The sequence below is a fragment of the Protopterus annectens genome, chromosome 8.part0 (assembly GCF_019279795.1).
Source record: "Protopterus annectens isolate FY-2018-M chromosome 8.part0, PAN1.0, whole genome shotgun sequence".
In the NCBI taxonomy this organism is placed as follows: Eukaryota; Metazoa; Chordata; order Ceratodontiformes; family Protopteridae; genus Protopterus; species Protopterus annectens.
Genome location: NC_056741.1, coordinates 280,963,362 through 280,986,023, shown reverse-complemented (window position 1 = coordinate 280,986,023; position 22,662 = coordinate 280,963,362). Strand labels below are relative to the sequence as shown.

The following is a 22,662-nucleotide window of genomic DNA, read 5'->3' as shown; positions in this document are numbered from 1 at the left end:
AAAACAGCATCATTTTTCCGACCTCCTCCCACACATTTCGCACAGAAATTTTTTTTAAGTCAGAGCTCTTTCTCTCGCAACTATATCACTGTAACTGGACTCCACTAAAGTCACTACCTCTCAATGAGGCTGTACAATACTTCAACTCCTTATTCATATCTATCTTAGACCAGCATGCACCTATTTGCAAGATTAGAACCAAAACCAAGCCCGCCCACTGGCTTAGCAACAACACTAAGCAACTAATCATAACCAGAAACAAATTCTGGGCTAAATGGCGTACTTCCAAAAAACATGCTGACCATCAAACCTTTCGTGAATGTAGGAACAAAACAAAAAAAGCTATACTTTCTGATAAACAAAACTACTACCTTCATCTTCAACAAATATCCAATAAGGTACCTAAAATGTTTTGGTCCACCATTAATAATCTTCTATCCCCAGGCCAATCAATCACACCTAACCCACAGGACTCAAATCCTGATAACCCTGTACAAATAGCTAATGCCTTTAATTCCTACTTCACAGATACTATACAAAACCTGGCTAGTCACCTATCTCCCAACACCTCAAATCTAAATCCCTTCTCTAAAAATATACCCCCATCATTTCACTTCCTTCCCATCCCTACATCACATATTTCATCACTACTTCAAAAACTAAAACCCTCCACACCCTCTCAAGACAAACTCCCTGCCGAGTTTCTACAAATTGGAGCCAAAGCTATTGCTTACCCTATCTCTATACTAATAAATAGATCCATCAATGAAGGAACAGTCCCTGATATCTGGAAAGTATCACACATCATCCCACTACACAAAGGGGGTAACTCTATAGATCTATCCAACTATCGTCCCATTGCCTTATTATCTCCTCTTGCCAAAATTTTAGAAAAATGTATCCACAAACAATTCCTAAACCATCTTATCCATAACAACCTACTTACTGACTGTCAACATGGCTTTAGACCATCCCACAGTACCACCACTGCTCTGATTTCCTTCACAAACACCATTAACACTAACCGCAATTCAAACAGCCTTTCTTCTGCTCTATTTATTGACTTATCCAAAGCCTTTGACATGGTGAACCACAAAATGCTTCTACATATTCTCAAGTCTCTCTCACTTGATCCTAATAGTATAACTTGGTTTAAATCTTACCTCGAAAACCGTCAACAAGCTGTAATCTGGAAAAACTCACTATCCAACCACCTTCCTATTTCCCTAGGTGGCCCACAAGGCTCAGTCTTAGGTCCTCTTCTTCTTTCCATCTTCATCAATGACCTCCAAACTGCTATCCCTTTCTCTATATGCATCCAATATGCAGATGACTCCACTATTATCTGCACAGCTACCTCTCAGGCTGAACTTCAGTCCCTTACACAAAAAGCCTTTAACACAGTTGAACAATGGTTCTCCCAACGCTGCCTCCTACTCAACCCAAAGAAAACAAAACTTCTACTCTTCTCACCAACATGCAACCCAACCCCCTACAGTTCTCTCTTACCTCCAACAATAATATCAGTATCACTCCAGATACCTCCACAAAACTGCTAGGTATTACAATTGACAATAAACTCAATTTTGAAAATCACATTAACTCTACTATAAAAACTGTATACAAAAAAATAGGAACCCTATATAGAATAAAACCATTTCTTACCCCAGCTACAAGAATCACCCTAGCCAAGACCCATCTAATCTCTACTCTACGCATGTCCCATCTACACCAACCTGTCAAAAAAAAAAAACCTAAATAAACTAGTTGCATCCTACAACAACATAGCTAGATTTGCAACTGGATCTCCTTTTAGGACCCATCACTGCACTAACCTAAAACAACTTGGCTGGCTTGAACTTCCTAATCAGATCAAACTACAACAACTTATTATAACCCACAAAACCCTGTACCAACCTACCAAAACTCCTATACTCACTAGCCTCATTACCCCGTACTACAACCTGAAACATCTACGCTCCTCTAATAAACTACTGATAAAAAGGGCTATACCCAATAACTCTGCTGGAGATTGCTTATTCTCCAACTCTGTTGGGAAACACTGGAACAATCTACCCGCTGATATTACATCCCTGACTTCTCCTACTCTCTTCAAGAAAAATATCAAACTGTACCTTAATAATAAATGGCTCTGCCCATGTATAAACCCAGACTAGCCTGCTCATCTGTCTCTTATCTCTCTTTTCCTCTCCCCTTCTCTACCCAACTACCTTAATAATAATTGGCTTTACCTCCTGTAGAAACCCAGACTAGCCTGCTCATCTATCTCCTATCTCACCTTCCCTCTCCCCTTCTCTACTCAACTCCCCAATAGCTTGTTTTCCTAAGTTCCACAACTATACATTAAGACATGGAACTTACCCCGTGAACAGCACTCACTCATCTTAACTTTCTCTCCTCTCTTCTTAGGTATTTTTCTCTCACCACTCCTTCTTAAAACAACTTTTAAAGCTGTTAGAAAACTATGTACTCCTCTACTCATCCTGTTCTATCTTTGATATCTGTCCTATCTTTTCTTCACAGCTATCTCTCTTTATCCTTTCCTTTATATTTCGCCACCTTCATAATATTTTACTTCACACACACAAAAAAAAAAAAAAAAAAAAAAAAAAAACATTTTTTGACTATTTTGTTTTTTCATAATTGCTACTCATGCTTATTGTTTCTTTGCTTATCATAACCCTATACAGCCTGTTATTATGAACTATGTATGTTCTATGTATTATAACCTGGAGCTTTTCTCCCCGGCCTCTACTGAAAAAGGACATATATCCAGTTAGACTAGCCCGGTCAACAAATGTAAAATAAAATAAAATAAAAATAAAAAATTTTGTGTGTTACAAATGATAAAATAGGAATCATTTTCACTTGGTTCATGGCCATGGCCAGTGATTCAATAGAACTTCATGCATTGTACAATGAGAAAGAAACAGGCTCTGAACCAAGTGAAAATGATTCCTATTTTATCAGTGTCTGAAATTCTCCAAGTGCAACTAACACTAGGTAAGACTGCAATCCAAATTGTAGCTTGCTACAGATCCCCCACCATACCCCAAGATTCTCACTACACCTTTCTAAACATGCTGGAAAATATTAAGATAGAACCAAACACCCTAATACTGGGTGATTTTAACTACCCTGCCATTAACTGGGAAAACTACTCATGTCCCAACACCTTTGCACAACGGTTCTTGGAATTCATAAATTCCAATGCCCTGGATCAACTAATCCATAGTCCCACCAGGGACTCCAATATCCTAGACCTGGTCATTACCAACATGGGAAGTCAATGCTCCATATCTATGGTCACCCCCTTGTTAGTCAGGTCTGACCATAAGCTAATCACCCTTAACATCCACATCCCACCCCCACCCCCCCAGTAAAGAAACCACCATAAAAAACTTCTCCAAAGCCAACTTCATGCTACTCAAGTCAGAAGTGACAAACTTCATGACACCCATGCAGACGGGAACTGAAAGTTCAACTGCTGAATCCTACAGTAAGGCACTGTACGAGCACATTCACTCATGCATGAATCATGCCATCCCAAATAGAACCAAAATGCTCTCATCCAAAAAAAGGAAGCCAATCTGGTGGTCCCCTGCCATAAACAAACTTTACAACAAAAGGAAGAAACTTTTGCAGAAAAGAGGAAAATCCCAGGATGCAAAAAACTCCCTTACTAGCCTCAGTAAGAAACTGAGATGCCTCATAAAATCCTCCAAAGCTAGTTACGAAAATAAAATTGCCAAAGATTCCAAAGACAACCCAAAGCATTCTATAACTATGTCAAGAATCTAAATGGCAATGCTCAGATCTGCTCTGAGCTAAAACAGAATGGCATTAAATATACTGATCAGAAGGATATTGCCAATATCCTGGCAGATCGATTCAGTGCCAACTTCACCCCTCTCACCCTCTAAATGGCCCATCTCAATACCGGAAGATTGCCAAATTCCAGTAATAACGGCCACACAGGTACAAAACGCACTCTCTAAAGCCAAGAATACAGCATCCATGGGACCAGATGACATCCCGGGCTGTGTACTACATGAACTACAATATGAACTGGCACCTCACCTAAGTGGCATGTTTAATCATAGCCTCACCTCAGGTTTCATGCCCACTGAGTGGCGCAGAGCTACAGTTATCCCAATCCACAAGGGGGGATCCACCTTGGATCCCGGAAACTACCATCCCATCAGTCTGACAAGCCTTATCTGCAAGGCCATGGAGCGTATTATCATGGAACTTATAAACAAAGACATTGGCAACATTCAAACACTGGACCCCACCTAGTTTGGGTTTGTGAAGGGCCGATCTTGATTCCTGAACGTGATTGACTTCTTTGAATCAGTCTCCAGAGCCATGGACAAGGGTAAGGTGGTCCACACAGCCTATCTAGACCTTGCCAAGGCCTTTGACACCATCCCCAACTCTGGAATCATAGATAAACTTACTAAGTTGGGCATTAATCCCTATGTCACCCAATGGGTTGCTAAATGGCTTACTGATAGAACCCACACTGTAAAAGTAGCCAACTCCAAATCCAGCTCCAGACAAGTGACAAGTGGAGTACCTCAGGGTTCAGTCCTGGGGCCACTCTTGTTTGGCATCTACTTCTCTGAAGTACGGGTCAACACTAAGGGACTCTGGCTAACAAAGTTTGCAAACGACTGCAAACTGGGAGCCATTATTGAATTCCCAAATGATGTGGATACTCTACAAAAGGGCCTTACAGAAACAGATGCTTGGTGCCAGAGCCATGGGCTCAAGCTCAATGCCAAGAAATGTATTGTTATCCCCTTTGGGAAAAAACATGTATCCATGAATTACCATATAGGTGGCAGTATACTAAACACAGAAAGTGTGATAAGAGACTTAGGGACACAGGTGGACAGTGGTCTCACCTTCGATAACCACATCGCCACAACAGTCAGGAAATCCTTCTATGTGGCACACCTCATCACGAAGGGCTTTTCATCCAGAAAAAAGGAGGTCATTGTCCCACTGTACTCATCCCTCATTAGACCCATTATAGAATACAACGCCCCATTTGGTATGTACCTCTCAAGACATCTGCAACAACTGGAAAGGCCTCAGAAATACCTCACTAAAAGAATCACAGGCCTAAAGCAGATGCCCTATGCTGACCGCCTTAAAAAAATCCAGCTATACTCTGTCGCATATCGTCTACTCAGAGGCGATCTCTGCTTAACATACAAGGCCATGTCAAACCCAGAGCTGTTGGACATGCTACGCTTAAAGAAATCCAAATCCCTCAGAGCTACATGATTCAGGGATCTAAACCTTGTCATCACAATAAACAAAACATGCTGGAGGGATAGGTTCCTGACCCAGAGACTCCCCAGACTCTGGAATAGATTGCCCATACATGTCAAGCAGAGTGCCTCTTTGGACCTCTTCAAGAGGAACCTTGACGATTGGATGGGAGAAAGGAAATTGACCCCAGGGATCACGTCAGTCGCCATGCTAGACAGGGGTCCAGGAAAATAAATAATGTGGGAAGAAATAGCCAGGGAATTGTTATGGCTAGGCTTGTATAGGCCCTAGGGCTGATAGCCTAGTAGCAGCCTATGAACCTATGAAAATATGGAACATCAATACTCCTTGCATTAAGCTTCTGTAATCTCAGTGTTTAAGGATCCAATTAGCTGCTGTACCAAAAACACAATGAGATGCAAGAGGAGCATTCAAAACCTCATTTTTTGCAATCAAGCATACCTCCTAATCACCACTGACAGTGCTGCATTTCTAGAAATAGTATCAGTCCCTTCCCACATTTCTAGAAATAGTATCAGTCCCTTCCCAGGGCATGTTCTGGCATCTCAGAAACACTGAAGACAACATCTAACATAGGCCTTTTGCTCTGCAGGCAAGGATGCAGCAACCTCGCCTAAACCGTACATGCATCTCAACACAAACTTCCACATAAACTAGTGGTAGTTACACACTAAAATCTACTGTGCAGGACTGCACCACCTTCTTTCCCTGAGATTCTAGCCACTTGCCTAGTTTATCTTGAAGGACCGGGTTAAAAGAAGGCATGGTCTTCTTACTAGCAAAAGTCAGTGGGGACACCGAAGCAGGGTCAGCAGACAAAGGGGCTTGGAGACCAAGCAAGACTGAGCACACCCTAAATTTCTTAACATCGCCTTAGACAAAGCCTGAAAAAGAGAGGGAAACGATAAGCTTTCTTGAAGACATCCTCCAACTCTGGGATTAATGGAGGAAAGATCTTAATGTCTGGGGCTTCATCCAGCAAGAGATCATAAATCCTATTAATCTTAGGAGCAGCCGGAGAACTCCTAAATCTAGTCAACACTAGGGGGAAAAGAAAACAGTTTGAGTACCTGTTCATCATCACAGGAACCTGACTGATCTGACTCATACAGCTCAGAGTCCTCAGACACAGAATCTCCTTCAAAAGGAAGATCCTTTATTAGTGGTCGCAGTATTGGCATTACTCATAACCCCGGTATGCACATCATAGTCAATTGCCTGAACAATGGATCTAGCAAATGGCATCATCTCAGGTGAAAACCTAGCAAGAGACTGCTATCTCATCATCTGTTATGACTTATGTCTCTTTTTGGAATACACTACACTTGTGACAGAATCCCCTGGGGGAAAGTATCAGCATTGGCAACAGATTCTGCACCTCTGACTTCCCCTGCACCTAAAGGTTTGGTTCTCCCATACCTACAGCAGGCAATGGTGCAGCCCTGAAAGATGTGTCCGAAACGTTGAAATTCACTAAATCCTTAGCACTTTCAATTTAAAGTGCAGCCTTATTTGGAATATGCTCTGTAGAAGAGGTTTAATTTCATGTACCATTTATAGGAGTGAGGTTGCAGAATAAGTAGTAGCTTCTTATACAAATACCTTACGAAGAAACAAAAAGTACGTGTTTACCATAAAAATATATCTACAAGGCTGTGGGTCATACTCCACCAAACTTTAACACAGACTTTCAGCCACCACTGCACTACTAACAACATTCTCATGCTCAAACTCTTCCTCCTTACAAGTAATTCCTAGCATGCCTCTGCATCGCCAGATATATATATTCAAGTCCACTTGAAACACTTGCAGCAACAGACCAAATGCACTGTCCAAACACTGATTCATATCCTCACCAGGCTAGGAAGATGAACAGTGCCTGGGTAGATTTATCATTATGGGGAGTACATCTTTTTTTTTTTTTTTATCTGACTTGGTCTGGTTGGTTTGTTTATTTATTTATTTATTTATTTGTTGAACAGGAAAATCGGACTAGGACAGAGCCTATTTTCAGTGGAGGCCCAGGAAGAAATGTTCCAGATGCATGTCTTTGGAATGTGGGAGGAAAATGGAGCACCTAGAGGAAACCTACGCGAATGCAGGGAGAACATGCAGACTCCACACAGAAGGCACCCCAGCCGAGAATCAAACTAGAAAATCACTTGCTGTGAGGCTACAGCATTAACTGCTGCATCACTGCACTGCCCTGGTTCATCCTCCTCTACTAATAAGACCTTACTAAACAACTTGTGTGGTCCAAATGCTGCTTGAGACCTCAGGGCATTTAGCCTGTAGTGTTTTCCAGTGGTATTCACTGAAGTCCAAATAGCAGATGAAGATAACATCAATACTCATATTGTGGGAAAATGCTAGGGAAATGGTTACTGCACTGGTGGTGTGTGATTTTTTGTCTGATAAGTAAATATTGACCTTGCTTTTGACAGAAAACAACTAGAGTCTAAAAGCCAACTAGACAGTGTGATTTTAGACACCTTAGTACCCAGTTGAAAGGTGATGAAGACAGTAATAATTTTTTTTATCAGTTTTAATTCTTCAATTTAACAAAGGTAAAAGCATAACCATCTGTGCACATCCAAGCAGTTCTAAAGATGATCACCATGATTTGAATATTTAGAAAGAAAAACAGGAAATTAACTGTTATACCTAGGTTAGAATCAGCATCCATCATGGACACAAAGGAAGGGCTGGTGCACAGCACTACTCTATCCTCGTGAGGAACAACATACAGAGAACTGACGCACAGGGCATGCAGCTTGGACATACGTTTAGCAGAGATAATGGCCACCAGAAAAACAGTTTTGCAAGAGAGGAATTTCAGTTCAGTTCTCAAGCAGGCTGGTAAGGGGAGTTGAATGAGTTGCTCTAATATGAACTTAAGGCGGGTCTATATTATATTTTTGAAAGTTTCAAACATCGAACACCATATGGTCGACACCATATGAGCGATGTTGAAGAAATTTCGAAATATAATAAAAAAATAAAAACTATACTTACCTAAACACTGTATGTAGGGGGGGCAAGCCCCCCTGCACCCCCCCCATGTGGGGGGCTGCACCCCCCACACCCCCACTACTTAAATATTCCTACTCAGAGATCGCACTGCATTGAAATAAGGGGAAAATATTCCCTACGGCGATTTCCGTGTTACGCGTGGGACGTTTTGACCAATCGGGTTCGCTCAATACACTTTCGCCGTTTACAATTTTCGATCACGCGATATGAACCCACTTAAGGCTCCATGATGGAACTGATTAGCCAGGGTCATGACATTCTGTGCACACGCAGTAATCAGCCTGCTGTCCTTGCCACAGCATCATCACAATCAAAATCACATCAGCTTCCATGAAATCCAATTGTTGAAGCCATGATAAACTAGCCTCCCTTATCACAGAATCAGGAATGAATGAAACTTGGACAAGAGAGACAAATGTAAGGGACCTTGTGTCCCAATATGGCAGAGGAAAACATCCCTATTTAAACCCTTTAACTCTCTCAAGTAGAAGATGAAAAGGTGTAGTGGTCTATTTTGGAATGAAGAGGTCAATGTCAAACTTGGTGAGGATGCTGCTCCATTCTGCTAGAGGCTTCAAAAGGACATCAACTTTCTTAGGTACTAAGAACGCTGAATCTAGATGCATCTAAGCTGCACAGATGACATCTCTGGGGGCAAACTTCATAACTGAGGATGACTCAAGGTTCTTCATATTGTTCTTTCATAGCTATAATGGAGCAATTGAGCATCATAAAGTCTGAAAATATATCAGTTGCCTGAAAGTTTCAACAAAGGAGGGGGGAATTGTCAGATGGAAGCTAATAATAAAGGAGTCACTCAGTACCCTTACCTTTTTACTCAGCCAGTCACAAGACAGTGAGAGAGAAGGAAGACTCCCTAGCACTAACTCCAGAGTTGGACAACCTGCTGTCTGCATACACGCGAGATTGACTGTACCAGTGTGGAGTGGGGCGTTAAGGTCCCAGTGGTGCAAAAAAGCTTGCTGAAGCTCGAACTGGGTCTAAAGTTTTATTCAGCATTTTATGCTTGTTATTGACTCACATTTTAGTACAGTTCTATAAGAAGGACAGATTCCCACCAGACATCAGTGCTAATGGCCATCCAATGTGTATAGCAGGCTCTAAAGGTGCAGTCTCCTTGGCTTTTGTCAATAAGCCTCACAAGACTGAGGGAGACCTAGGGAGAAGATGAAGCCATCAAGCCTATGCCAGGACCCTCAAAGGACCACTCTGTGGGCAGGTGGGCATAACCATGTTTTGGATGCTCAATCATAGGGCAAGATACTATAGGGCTCCTTTTCTAATGTCTACTGTGGTTGTACTACATAAGGTCTTGTTGGCCAGTGATGGGGATGACTCATTTCACTAGACAAAAGGGAGGTGACAACATAAAGCTGCCTTATGTGTGCACTTTTCAAGGGCAGAGTATGACTAATAACTGGAAATGGTTGCATGCCATACAACAGAGTACCAAAAAAAGCCATTAGCAGTGGAATTAGAAGTTGACCACTTTGAAGTAGATCTGGAGAGGAAGCATGGGAATTCCAGAAAGTCTGACTGTCTTCACTGTTTTTTTTCTTTACATGTTCAGTGGTTCATTAATAGTTTTGATTGTCAAGCTTATGACCTACCAGCCTTCAAGAAGTTTGAATGATGTACTTGGATGTTAAGGATACGGAAGCTTATTCCATAATGTTGGAATGTATTATGCAATATGTCATTCTCTTTTGTATTATTGATATTTATTTTCAGTATATGTTCCTCCATCTAGTGTTAGCTCCATTAGTTATACAGTCCAAGCATAAACTTTCAAACAGAACTGCTTCAGGCATTCCAACCCTTTGATTTTTCTAGTAAGTAGTCATTGTACCTTTTCAGGTTATTTTAAGTGGATTATTTGGTGGCTACAAAACAAAGTACTGTATTCAAATAATGTGCTGAATAAGTTCAATAATAAATTAGTTAAAAAATTGACATTATTATATTTATTCTTGCAGAATACGTTTTCCTATTTTAACGATTTCATATCAGGAAACACAGGGAGAAAGTTCAGCGATGGTTTATGTTGCGACACACCAGGATGCACAGCAGCAAGCCCTGCGCCTGGTGTGCCAGTCAACCCTATAATACCAGAACACTTATTTTTCAAGAAAGAAATATTCTTGGAGATGAAGTTCTGAAGAAGATGAAATTACAAAAAACAAAAAATGGTGCAGCGTCCATGGGGGGGGGGGGCATGCCCCCCAAAAGGACTGCAAGGCGCTCAAATCTGTGTAAAGCAGGGGGTGCAGCCCCCTTGGCTGGATGTGTGTGGATTTTTTTCACTGACATTAAGTCAGTAATAGCCATTAGAGTTTCAATATGTATACTTCAACCTTCTTAAAGTTTTTAATGTTCAAAAAGTACAGAATTAAAAACAGGCCAAACACTTAACTGACAACTCCATCAGGATGTTATTTAACTAAGCATCGCCCACATCTCCAAGTACCATGGTGCATCCTAAGGTAAGCATTTGCAGAAAGTTCCTCCTGAAAGATGTTTGGAAGTGCTAGTTCCTTACCTGTGGAGTGTTCCATCCCATGTTCTGCAATAGGAGAGAAAACAAGTGATTCTATAGCACTCCCTTCATTCTTTAATAAATGCATTAAGGCTGGACCTCCTGCTCATGTAGTCTGCTCCTCAAACAAGGAAGGCATGACATGTGAAACATTTTTGAAATACCTTGCCTTCCGCAAGTACAGAAGATTCAGCATCTACATCAGTGGGGAAATTGGTCAATGAAACTGGGTAAACTTCTGAAGGTCAAACTGCAGCCATAAAACCAGTGAAAAAAACTAAATGCAAGATGGAGAGACCCCTTTATCAGATGTATGGCTGCTTCAGGTTTGCTTTTTACGGGCTATCTTAGTTTGTTGACTGAAGACAACGACTAAGCTGCCCTACTGCTAGAAGACACTAATCCCAATGTTATCCTTGCAAAAATCTTGACGGTTTTGTGCAGAGAATAGAGGCTACGAGCATCTAATGAAAGTCAGCCTGTAGTCTTGGCTTTGATTCCCTCAGTTTTTATTAGACTACAGTGACAATGAGCAGGCCAGTTATCTAGACAGTGCTGTGGGGTCACCTCTGGAAAGAAGCACATGTTCCTAAGTGGCTTGTTAAACTAGTAGTAGAAACAACAACAGTAGTAAGGATAACAACAACAAAATAGCAATCATTAAAAAAGTTCTAGAAATACAACAGAATTTTCTTTTTAATAGATTCTTGGTCATTTCCCTTGAGCTAAAGGTCAGTGAGTAATCATAACACCCTATACAGAAGATGGGGAAATTAATTTAAAGAAAACCTAGACTTTTCAAGACTTGCGTATCATCTGAAGTGTCACATGTTTTTACCAGTTTATGAAATGACTGAAGTTATTAAGAACTAAATAAAAATAGCTCACACCACGAAAGGAAAGCACCACTTTAGCAAGTTCCATAACCACTAATATCCACTTTTATTCTAGGCACAACTTTCGTCATATAATTAAAAAGTAGCTGGAAATATAGAGAATAATCTCGCTATAGTACATGGAGTGCCACAATTATTCAATGAATTAGGGAAAAATGCACCTTTCAGATACAAGAAAGGTGTTTAAACTTTGTTAAGCAACTCAAAGTGCTATTAAATTCAAACCTCATGCTGGAGCTCAACTGTGGCCAGTGCTTGCCGCCACACAACAGTGGTAAGAAGTTGTAACATCTTAAAAGCCATTATGTACGTTGCAATCACAGAACAGCTTTTAAAGCAGTCTGTTCATCAGTGGGGCATTTAGCTTCTGGCTGCTGTTCATGTGGTACTGCTAAGTATTTTACTGCTTTCAAAGATGTACAACACTCACGAGCTTGCAAGTTTTTCTTTTAACTAGTAGCACCATCACAGCAGCTAAAACTCCATGTACTACACAGAATTATAACCAGGCCTCTTTGATCGCAGCCAAGTTGTGTGTTCTTGACATGGGCATCAAGGCACCTCCCGGGGTGAATTTCTTGACTTCCATGTTTCAAACCCAATCTGGTTAGGACTGCAGACTCGACCATAATTCCACTATGTTAGCTGTTATAATCTGATTGTGAAATGAGTATTAACATACACAAATCAGAACCTCGGGTTTAAACATAAGGAGGTATGAGCTTTCAACTTTCAATTAAAAATGAAGTACGTGTTAATTCTTGCTTCACAACCAAATTAATATAAGCTCACTGAGCAAGACTTGTACTCGATTTATAGCTTCTGTTTAACTTCCATGAGGACATTTTGTAAAGACATGAACAAGGCTGCAGCCCAATGATGGGACAGAATGGTAGCAATGATTTCTGGAGTTGTACCTCTCTCACTGCACAAACTAAAATGTTTTCCTTTCACAATACAAACTTGTATAAGGTGCACTGTGATTATTTGGGTAAGTCAACTTTATTAAGCATGAAATAATCCACCAGAAGTAGACCACGTATCACCTGGTGGATTATTTCTTTGTTCATCCACTTGTGTATCTGTTTTGATGTAACTTTATTAACTATCTTTATGATACAAGTGTATGTAAAAGTTCAGTTAAGCACCTCAAAGCACTGTTAAGCTCTAGTTTCACACCAAAGCATAACAGCATCCAGTGCAGGCCAGCATTGGGCAGTAAGCACAGTATTATAGGTTTAAAAAGGGAGAAGAACTTTTAAGTTTGCCTACTTAAAGGTATATATGGGTTGGCATCCTATGGTCCCCATGATCCCCTGCCTACTACTGTTCCCATCAAAAAACTAAAATAAGCATTTATACATTTGATACAGTCATGCATGCATGCACACGTACAGGGGCACACATGCGTGCATAAAAATAGTGTGGCAGCATGAAGCAGGACATGTATAAAGTCACGGACACTTAGATTCTGGCAGCTGCTTACGTTTTACATCTTTCAAAACTGTGAAACAGTTTGCGCTCATACACTATATTTCCCCCTGTAAGCAATAATACATTAGAGCAGATAAAGTTTACATACTAAAAATTATGACATGGTCTCTCTGACCATAACTTATTCCTTATACATTCTTTACATAGAGGTCAAGAATCAACTTCTTGACTGTCAAACAAATGTTGGTATGCAGTGTGTCTAATGTGTCAGCTATTTGTTACCAGTAACTTAGACAACTGCAGGGTTGAGCCCATAGTCATAAGTATTATATTATTAAACACAAAGACCTTGGGCACACACCCCATTAATAAGCATTTCAAACTGCTCATCAGTGTATGCAGATCAGATTAATGACCATTTGATCTCACAAGCAAACATTTCATAAAGCTGAAAGAAATGTTCAATACCATTATAGATTTTAGTGAAAACAAATTATATGTTGAGAGTTCAACCATAAAAAACAAAGCTATAAAACATCAGCAGTATTTTAACTCCAGGGGTGAGTCATCTTTCACTAACATGAAAACACTCATGATGCACATGTGCAAGAAATATACATTTATTTTTCTTTACGTTCACAAAGAACATACAAAAAATGCATCTGATGTACACTGGTACCTTCGCAATTTCATTAATGATATCTTGATACTGGTTATCGGGAGAGACGACTCCAAGCGTTTCTAGTTTACGTAGGTTCCTGATGATTTTCCTCTTTTTCTCTTCAATGGACAGCTTACTGTCCCCTAACAAGGAATGATTTCTCTTCATCTTATCAGGGGTTCGAGCATCTTGCCTAATACGAGTCTGCATTATGTAGTAGTGACTAGACTCCTAGGAAAGGGAAAAGCAACAAATAGAAAAACATAGTCAAGTACAAAAGCTAGGAGGTCTGCTGTTAAAGTCCAGCTTAGAAGATAAATATTTACTTAAACGTTTAAGCATACTATGATGAAAAAAAAAAAAACTGGCAAGCACCTTAAAGCAAAGAAATGGAGTATGTTCTTTGGGAACCAGGAGCACCCACACAGCTATTACATACATGACACTCCTTAAAACAGAGTCATTAGGGGCCTGTGGACTTTTGCAAAAAATGAACTCTCTCAACCATCATGTATTTACTGTTGTAAGGAAATCCTTCTATGTAGACTAGTTGAACACCAAGGAGATATCAAAACTATTATCTCCTATTAGTAGACACATAATAGAATATAAATGATCCCTTTGGTATAAATTGCTCCAACCATAGACTTAGGCAAGTCCTTTGACACTATCTCAAGCATCACTAAAAAATTCACCCAGCTAGGTATCAACCCTTATATCATTAGATGGGTTGCTAAATGGTTCACTGATAGAACACTTATAGTCAAAATAGGGGAATCCACCTACAACAGCAGACCTGTAACCAGTGGTGCTCCACGGGGATCAGTCCTGGGACCTACTGCTTGGAATCTATTTCACCGAAGTACAAGCTAAAATTAAAGGTCTATGGCTGACAAAGTTTGCTAATGACTGCAAACTGGGGGCTGTCATAGAATCTCCTGTATGATGTTAACATCCTACAAGAGGGCCTTACACAAACAGATGGTTGGTGCCAAAGTCATGACCTTAAACACAATGCAAAAAATGTATTATTCCTTTCTGTAAGGGCAATGTTCCTGCTAACTACCACATCAATAACACCACCCTAAGTACGCACTCAGTGGTGAGAGAGCTGGCTACACAGGTTGACAGCAACCTTACCTTTGATCCCCATGTCTCCACAATGGTAAGAAAGGCATTCTATATTGCTCATAGGCAGGTACTAGGCTATCGGCCCTGGGGCCTATACAAGCCCAGCCAAAAAGGTACCCTGGTTTTTGCCACCCAAGAAAATTATTTTCCTGTGCCACTGTAGAGCAGAGCCACAGAGGTGTTCCCCGGGGTGAATTTCCTATTTCATATCCAATCATCAAGATTTTTCTTGAAGAGTGCTAATGAGGAGCTTTGTTTGATATAGATAGATAGTTTATTCCAGAGTATGGGAAGTCTCTGGGACAGGAATCTATCCCTCTGGCATGTTCTGTTTATTGTGGTGACAAGGTTTAGGTCCCTAGAGCGTGTAGCTCAGAGGGATTGGGATTTCTTTAAGTGGAGCATGTTCAACAGCTCTGGGTTTGACATAGCTTTGTATGTTAGGCAGAGATCACCTCTGAGTAGGCAATATGTGATGGAGTAAAGCTGGAGTTTTTTGAGACTGTCTACGTAGGGCATCTGTTTGAGGCTGGTAATCCTCTTTGTGAGTTATTTCTGCGGCCTTTCCAGTTGTTGTACATGTCTTGTGAGGTACATACCAAAAGGGGCGTTGTACTCTATAATGGGTCTAATGAGTGATGAGTAGAGGGGAACAATGACCACTTTTTTTTTCTGGATGAGAAACCTTTTGTGATGAGGTGTGCCACGTATAAGGATTTCCTGACTACGGTGGTGATGTGATTATTAAAGGAGAGACTACTGTCCACCTGTGTCTCAAGGTCTCTTATCACACTTTCAGTGTTAAGTATATTACCGCCTATGTTGTAGTTAATGGGTACAGAGTTTTTACCAAAGGGGATGACAATGCACTTTTTAGCATTCAGCTTGAGGCCATGGCTTTGACACCAGGCATCTGTCTCAGTGAGGCCCTTTTGTAGGATGTCCACATCGTTAGGAGTTTCGATTATGGCTCCTAGTTTGCAGTCATCTGCGAACTTCGTTAGCCAAAGACCTTCTGTGTTAGCCTGTACTTCAGACAAGTAGATACCAAACAGGAGAGGACCCAGGACTGAACCCTGTGGTACTCTACTTGTCACTGGTCTGAAGTCAGATTTGGAGTCTGCTACTTTCACAGTGTGGGTTCTGGCAGTGAGCCAGTTGGCAACCCATCTTGTGACATAGGGATTTATACCTAGTTTAGTGAGTTTATCTATAATTCCAGAGTGGGGGATGGTGTTGAAAGCCTTGGCAAGATCTAGATAGGCTGTGTGAACCACCTTACCCTTGTCTACGGCTTTGGTGACTGCTTTAAAGAAGTCTATCAGGTTTAGGAGACATGATCTGCCTTTTACAAACCCGAACTGGGTGGGATCCAGAGTTTGGAGATTACCAATGTCTTTGTTTATAAGTTCAATGATGATACGTTCGATGGCCTTGCAGACCAGGCTTGTCAGGCTAATGGGGCGGTAGTTCCCGGGGTCTGTGGTGGCTCCCCCCTTGTGGAGTGGGATAACCGTTGCTATGCACCATTCAGCAGGCACAAAGCTTGAGGTGTGGCTATGACTGAACATGGTACTTAGGTGGGATGCCAGTTCGCTCTGTAGTTCATGTAGAACGCAGCCTGGGATGTTGTCTGGTCCCATGGATGCTGTGTTCTTGGCTTTGGAGAGTGTGGTTTTTACCTGTGCAGCCGTGATTACAGGAACTTTGCATTCTTCCGGTATACAGATGGGCTCTTTAGAGGGTAAGAGGGGGGTATGTTGTTGGCAATATCAGTTGGGTCTGTATATTTAGTGCCATTGTGCTGTAACTCAGAGCAGATCTGAGTGTTGCCATTGAGATTCTTGACATAGCTATAGAATGCTTTGTGGTTGTCTTTAGAATCAGTGGCGATTTTGTTTTCATAACTAGCTTTGGAGGATTTTATCAGGGATCGCAGCTTCTTACTGAGGCTGACCAGGAAGCTCCTCCACTCGTGGGATTTTACTCTCTTTTGCAAGAGTTTCTTCCTTCTGTTGTACAGTTTGTTTATGGCAGGGGACCACCAGATTGGCTTCCTTTTTTTGGAGGATAGCGTCTTGGTTCTGTTTGGGATAGCACGATCCATGCACTCTTGTAAATGCTTATAAAGTGCAATTGTGTAGGATTCAGTAGTTGTAACTGTATTGTCCATCTGCATGTGTGTCATGAAGTTCACCACTTCTGCCTTAAGAAGCATGTTGAGAATTTTTTTACCATGGTTTCCTTAATGGGGGGTGGAGGCAGGATGTGGATATCTAGGGTAATTAGCTTATGGCCGGATCGGACCAATGACGCGTTGACTTCAGGTGTGGAACACCGGTCACTCATATTGGTAATGACTAGATCTAGGATACTGTTGCCCCTGGTGGGGGTGTGGATAAGTTGATCCAGGGCATTGGAGTTTATGAATTCCAGAAAGCGTTGAGTGAAGGAGTTGGTAAACGAGTAGTTTTCCCAGTTAATGGTGGGGTAGTTGAAATTGTCCATTATTAGGGTGTTTGGTTGAACCCTAATATTTTCTAGTACATCAAAAAAGGAGGAGTGGGAATCCAGGGGCATGGTGGGTGATCTGTAGCAAGCTACAATTTGGATTGCAGTTTTGCCCAGAGTTAGTTGCACTTGGATAACCTCGGCTGCATTATGCTGAGCAACTAGCCCGGAGGTGTGGATATCCTTAATGAATATGGACACACCTCCACCTATGGTGTTCTGGTCCAGGTTACATGGCCGAAAAGTGTGGTATGAGTTATAGCCTGGTAGTGCAGGGGTGCTCGCTGGAGACCTGGTTCTCAATCACTGCACAGATATCGATGTTCTCCATTTTAAGGAGTGCCTCGAGTGAGTGCATTTTGAGATTTAGACTTCTAGCATTGAGTAGCATCACCCTCAGTTTTTGCTTGCCTGTTCCTGTTATGGTGGTGAATTTGTCATTTGAACCTTGCCTAAAAAAGGCACTATAGGGGTGGCAAGAACCTTAGCCAGTATCCGGAATACCAGGGGTGACAGGTGCAGGCCATCTCTGGCAAAGCATCATGGTCTGTCGACCATGTCATCCCAGGCAGACAGATACTGGATCCCTTTAGAATGGCACCAGAAGCTTAGTCAATCATTTTGTCCTTGTACTTCGGCATCATTCTGGGTGATGGCAGAATGCTACTCAGAGTTAGGGTCATACCTGCCTGGGCTACAAGATCGGAGAGCTCTTCCATGTCTCTTTTCATGTAGTCCAGGGAGGTATGTCTCAGGTCATTTACACCAACATGGACAATGACAGAGTCATATTTGTACTTGTTGTGGAGTGACCTGAGTGCGTGGGTTATGTGGCGGATCGTGGCACCCGACAGGCAGCTGAAAGTAACCTTCTCCTTGTTTAGCCTGGTGCGTGGGACATCAGTGTGCCTGACTATAGAATCACCTATGACTAGTGTGTTGGGTAAATTGTTTTGCCTTATTGGCTGTGGTTGAGTGGCACAGTGAGTCTGCGGGCTATGTGTCATTTGAGTTGTGTTGGGGGGGTGGAGGTTGCTTGCATTTCTGCTTTGGAGGGCTCTGTTGCTTGAGCAGATTATTATTGAGAGCCTCCGTGAATGTTTTTGTGTTTCTATGTGTGGATTTTGTTGGTGTAGATTTAGTGAGACTATGTGATGTGTGTGGTGTGGTGCAAGTGTTTACCTTCTCCTCTTGACTGTCAAGTTCAGTCTTGGTTGGAGAGAGCTTTACCTCCAGTTTGGCTAGATAAGTGCATCTCTCACAGGTTGTAGTGTTGAGTGGTAGGAGGAGAGGGTTGTCTGTGTACATGAGGCAACTTCTACATTGCCTCAAGATGCCCAGATTCATCAGATAGACAGGAGAGAACAGTGGGAGCTGACCCTTGGACATGCCTGAAAAAAATATATATATTTTCCTCTAGATAAGTGAGGAAAGTGAGTACAAGAGCTGTTTTTCTCTAAGCAAGTGAGGAAAGTAAGTACCAAAACTGTTTTCCTCTAGGTAATGAGGAAGGTTGAGTACTGTAGTAATTAGTAGGTTATTTAGTGCTTACAAGTTCTGAACAAGTGCTGATCATGAATAAGCAAATTCAAGTGCTAAAAGTAAGAATCTGTATCTGGACTAAACTAGTTACAGGAAAGAGGGGAAACAAGTGTAAATGTGGGCTTTTAAATCAGGAAGTTGAGAGAGATGGAAAAACTGCCCAAATGGCCAATAACTACAATTTCTGGGCCAGAACCACTCCTTATGTGGTAGATAGGTTACCTAGTGCTTACTACTCCCACTGATAAGCTAGAAGGCTTCCCTCCAACACAGACAGCTTGGGGGGGGGGGGGTGCTCAGAAGCTTACACACAGTCCTGGATACAGCATATCTGAATCTGGACTACACTAGTTACAGGAAAGGTATTTTTTTTTTTTTTAATATATACAGAAAAGTAGCTAAAACAGCAGTCAAAACAATTCAAATGCAGTGCAAGCTAGCACACCTGAGTATGTAGCAATGTTACACCAAACAGTTTAAAAAATGCAATTAAATTAAAAATGACTAAAAACAATGCAGAAGGAGTCTATTAGGTAGAATGAGGTAAAGAGATGGGACTGGGGAGAGTGTCCCAGATCAAATCTGCAGTGGGGGCGGGCAACTGCAAAAACCTCCAAATTTAAACAACACAGGAATAGGGAGGGTGGGTATGGGAAAACCAACACCTTCAGCAGAGATCTGAAAAACTATACAGTGATCTCATCTCATAAGTATGGGCATTGCCTCCTGAAAAAAGAAGTTATAACCTCCATGTACTCTTCCCTCATCAGGCCAATAACTGAGTTAAATGCCCCTTTTGGTATGTACTTTTGCAAGTACCTACAGCAACTGGAGAGACCACAAATGTTCCTCACAAGGTAAATTCAAGGTCTTCAGCATCTGTCCTATATGGATTGTTTGAAATCACTGTCACTTTATTCTGTTTCATACAGACTACTCAGAGGCAATCTCTGCTTGCATGCAAGGCAATCGTTGACCCTGCTTTATTGGAAACGTTGATTATCCACAAGTCAAATGGTACATGGGATACTCGCTCTAAAGTCCTTAATATAGTATGTGACATTAATAGAACCTGAGGGAGGGACAGATTTGTCTGCCAGAAGTTACCACACCTTTGGTACATCTCACTTTATGTCAAGCAGAGCAACATATTGGCCCTCTTCAAACGCAATCTGGATGATTTGATGGGTAACCCTAAGTTCACCCCTGGGGTTCCACCTGTGTCCCTCTTGGACAGGGGCAATAGGTCCTGAGAGTGGAAATGAGGGTAAAACTTGGCTAGGCTTGCAGCCCTAGGGTCATTAACTTAGTAACCTCCTATGATCCTAAGAGGAAAAGACTTGGAAAGGTAGGTTTTGAAGAACCAAAGTACCAAATGAGGCCTGCCTTTGGAGTCACTGCACAGTAATAGGTTCATAGAAGATTACTAGGCTAATGACCCTAGGGCCTTTACAAGCCTAGTCAAGTAAAAAACCTGTGTACCCTAATTGACCATAGTTAGATGGTCATTGTTAGCAGAGCGATTCTATGATCAGCACCAACTACCCCTTGTCCATGAGGGACACATGTGCCACCCCCCAGGGTGAATTGATGGTCACCCATCCAATTGTCAAGGGTGCTCTTAAATAGTGTAATTCAGGAGCTCTGCTTCACAGGAATTCGGAGCTTATTCCAGAGGAGTGGCAATCTCTGGGATATATACCTGCTTCTACAATGTTTCGTTAATGTCACAGGCTAAGTTGAAATCCCTGGAGTGAGTGACTCTTGTCACATTTGATTTGCAGGTGTGCAGCATTTCCATTAGGGCAGAGTCAGAGACTGCTTGGTAGGCCAGGCACAGGTCACCTCTCAGCAGCCTGTATGACAGAGTACAGTGACTGGGCTTTCAGTCTTTTCATGTAAAAAGAAGTTATGTTCTTACCATAATGTTCCATCTGTGTTATCGATCTTCATTCGTTATTGACAGTTGGGTTTCGGTTCCATCCTTGAACAGACTCAGCTGTTGTAACACGCTTGTGCCAGCCAGAAACTCTCGAGCTAAGGCTACCCATAGTGCCTCTCTTCCCTTTTCTTCAGATCCAGTTTGCCCATAGAAATAAAAAGCGGAAGCTTTGTCTGAGCAACTGCCCTACTACAGAGCCAGGACTAGTTCCGAACCTCCAGGAGCCTTTGGAGGAGGTAGAATGGTGGGATGTCAAGAATGAATGAAGATTGACAACACAGATGGAACATTATGATACAAACATAACTTCTTTATCTGATGTTGTCAATCTTCATTCATTCAGGACAGTTGGGACAGAGTCGATAGCTACTTTATGTTCTGGGAGGTCCTATGGAAGGATATTCCTGAGCACCACAGAGCTAAAGGATGCTCTTCCCCTGAAGACCATATCAAATTTGTAATGAGTGATAAAGGTATGAGGGATAGCCCAAGTAGCTGCTGTGCAAATGTCATCCATGGAGGCTCTAGAATGAAAGGCCACTGAAGTGGAAATTGATCTGGTAGAATGAGCCTTGACTTTAGCTGATACACTCATTTTATTTTGATGATAAACAAAGGTGATGCAATCTCTCAACCATTTCAACATGGTGACTTTGGAAATTGGTTTGCCTAGTTGAGAACCTGAAAAAGACAGGAACAATTGTTCTGATTTTCTGAATGATTTTGTTCTAAGTAAAAATGTAAATGTCTGTGTACATCCAAAAAATGTAAACAATATTCCCCTTTGAAATATTTGGGAAGAAAACTGGCAGGTCAATGGATTGGTTAATATTTGAGTCTGAGACAACTTTGGGTAGAAAGGAGGGGGTTAGTCCTAAGGGATACTCTCTATGAAAAATGATGTATGGGCACTTTACACACAAAGCCTGCATTTCTAATCTCCTGGCTGAAGTGATGGCTACCAGGAATAAGGTCTTCCAAGATAAAAATTTGGAATCATAGAATCTTGAGTAAATTCTGGATCCTACTTGGTCTGGTGGGACTGTTTGGATGACTTTCGAGCAGCTTTTGAATTTCTTGAGCTGCTATATCCCTCTGACTGGGTGGAACGTCGGGGATTCGCCCATTGTGGTCTTGGAGAAAGATTGAAGAGGATATGATAACCTCTGGTAATTATTGTCTGCACCCAGGAATCTGATGTTATTGAGTGCCAGGCTAAGTGGTGCAGAGAGAATCTCCACCCGACTACCTCCAGAGGTAAACAATCATGCCGCTCCTCAGGAGCACTAATAGGCTTGCCCAGAGAAAGAATCTCTGGAGCCCTGGGTGGACAGGCCCCCTCTGCCATGGGAGGGGCATCTTCCTGATGAGTTTCCCCCTCTGCCCTGGGGAGAAAACTCGCCACGTGTCCCAAAAAGGCCCTTGGGACTTCTGAACCACATCTTTCTACTCTTTGGATTCCTGGAATAGGGCTGTTGAGGAGTGGAAAAACATATGCCCCACAGCAGAAAGGCTCTTTCTGTCCTTTTTACACCTGGCTAATGTGTCTAACTTTTGGGCCAAACAACGAAGAAGCATCAACAGGAGTGTTGACAAAGAAAGACTTGAAGGGGGCCGCGAAGTCACACAA

General features: G+C 41.8%; 1 protein-coding gene across 1 annotated transcript in view; it reads right to left on the bottom strand.

Moving 5' to 3' along the window:
• The window catches only part of IQGAP3 (IQ motif containing GTPase activating protein 3), a 2,364,408-nt gene that overhangs the window by 281,619 nt on the left and 2,060,127 nt on the right, over positions 1–22,662 (bottom strand). The window contains exon 34 of the mRNA XM_044079778.1: positions 13,925–14,137. Within this exon, the coding sequence (XP_043935713.1) occupies positions 13,925–14,137 (213 nt within the window). The remainder of the gene's footprint in view (positions 1–13,924; positions 14,138–22,662) is intronic.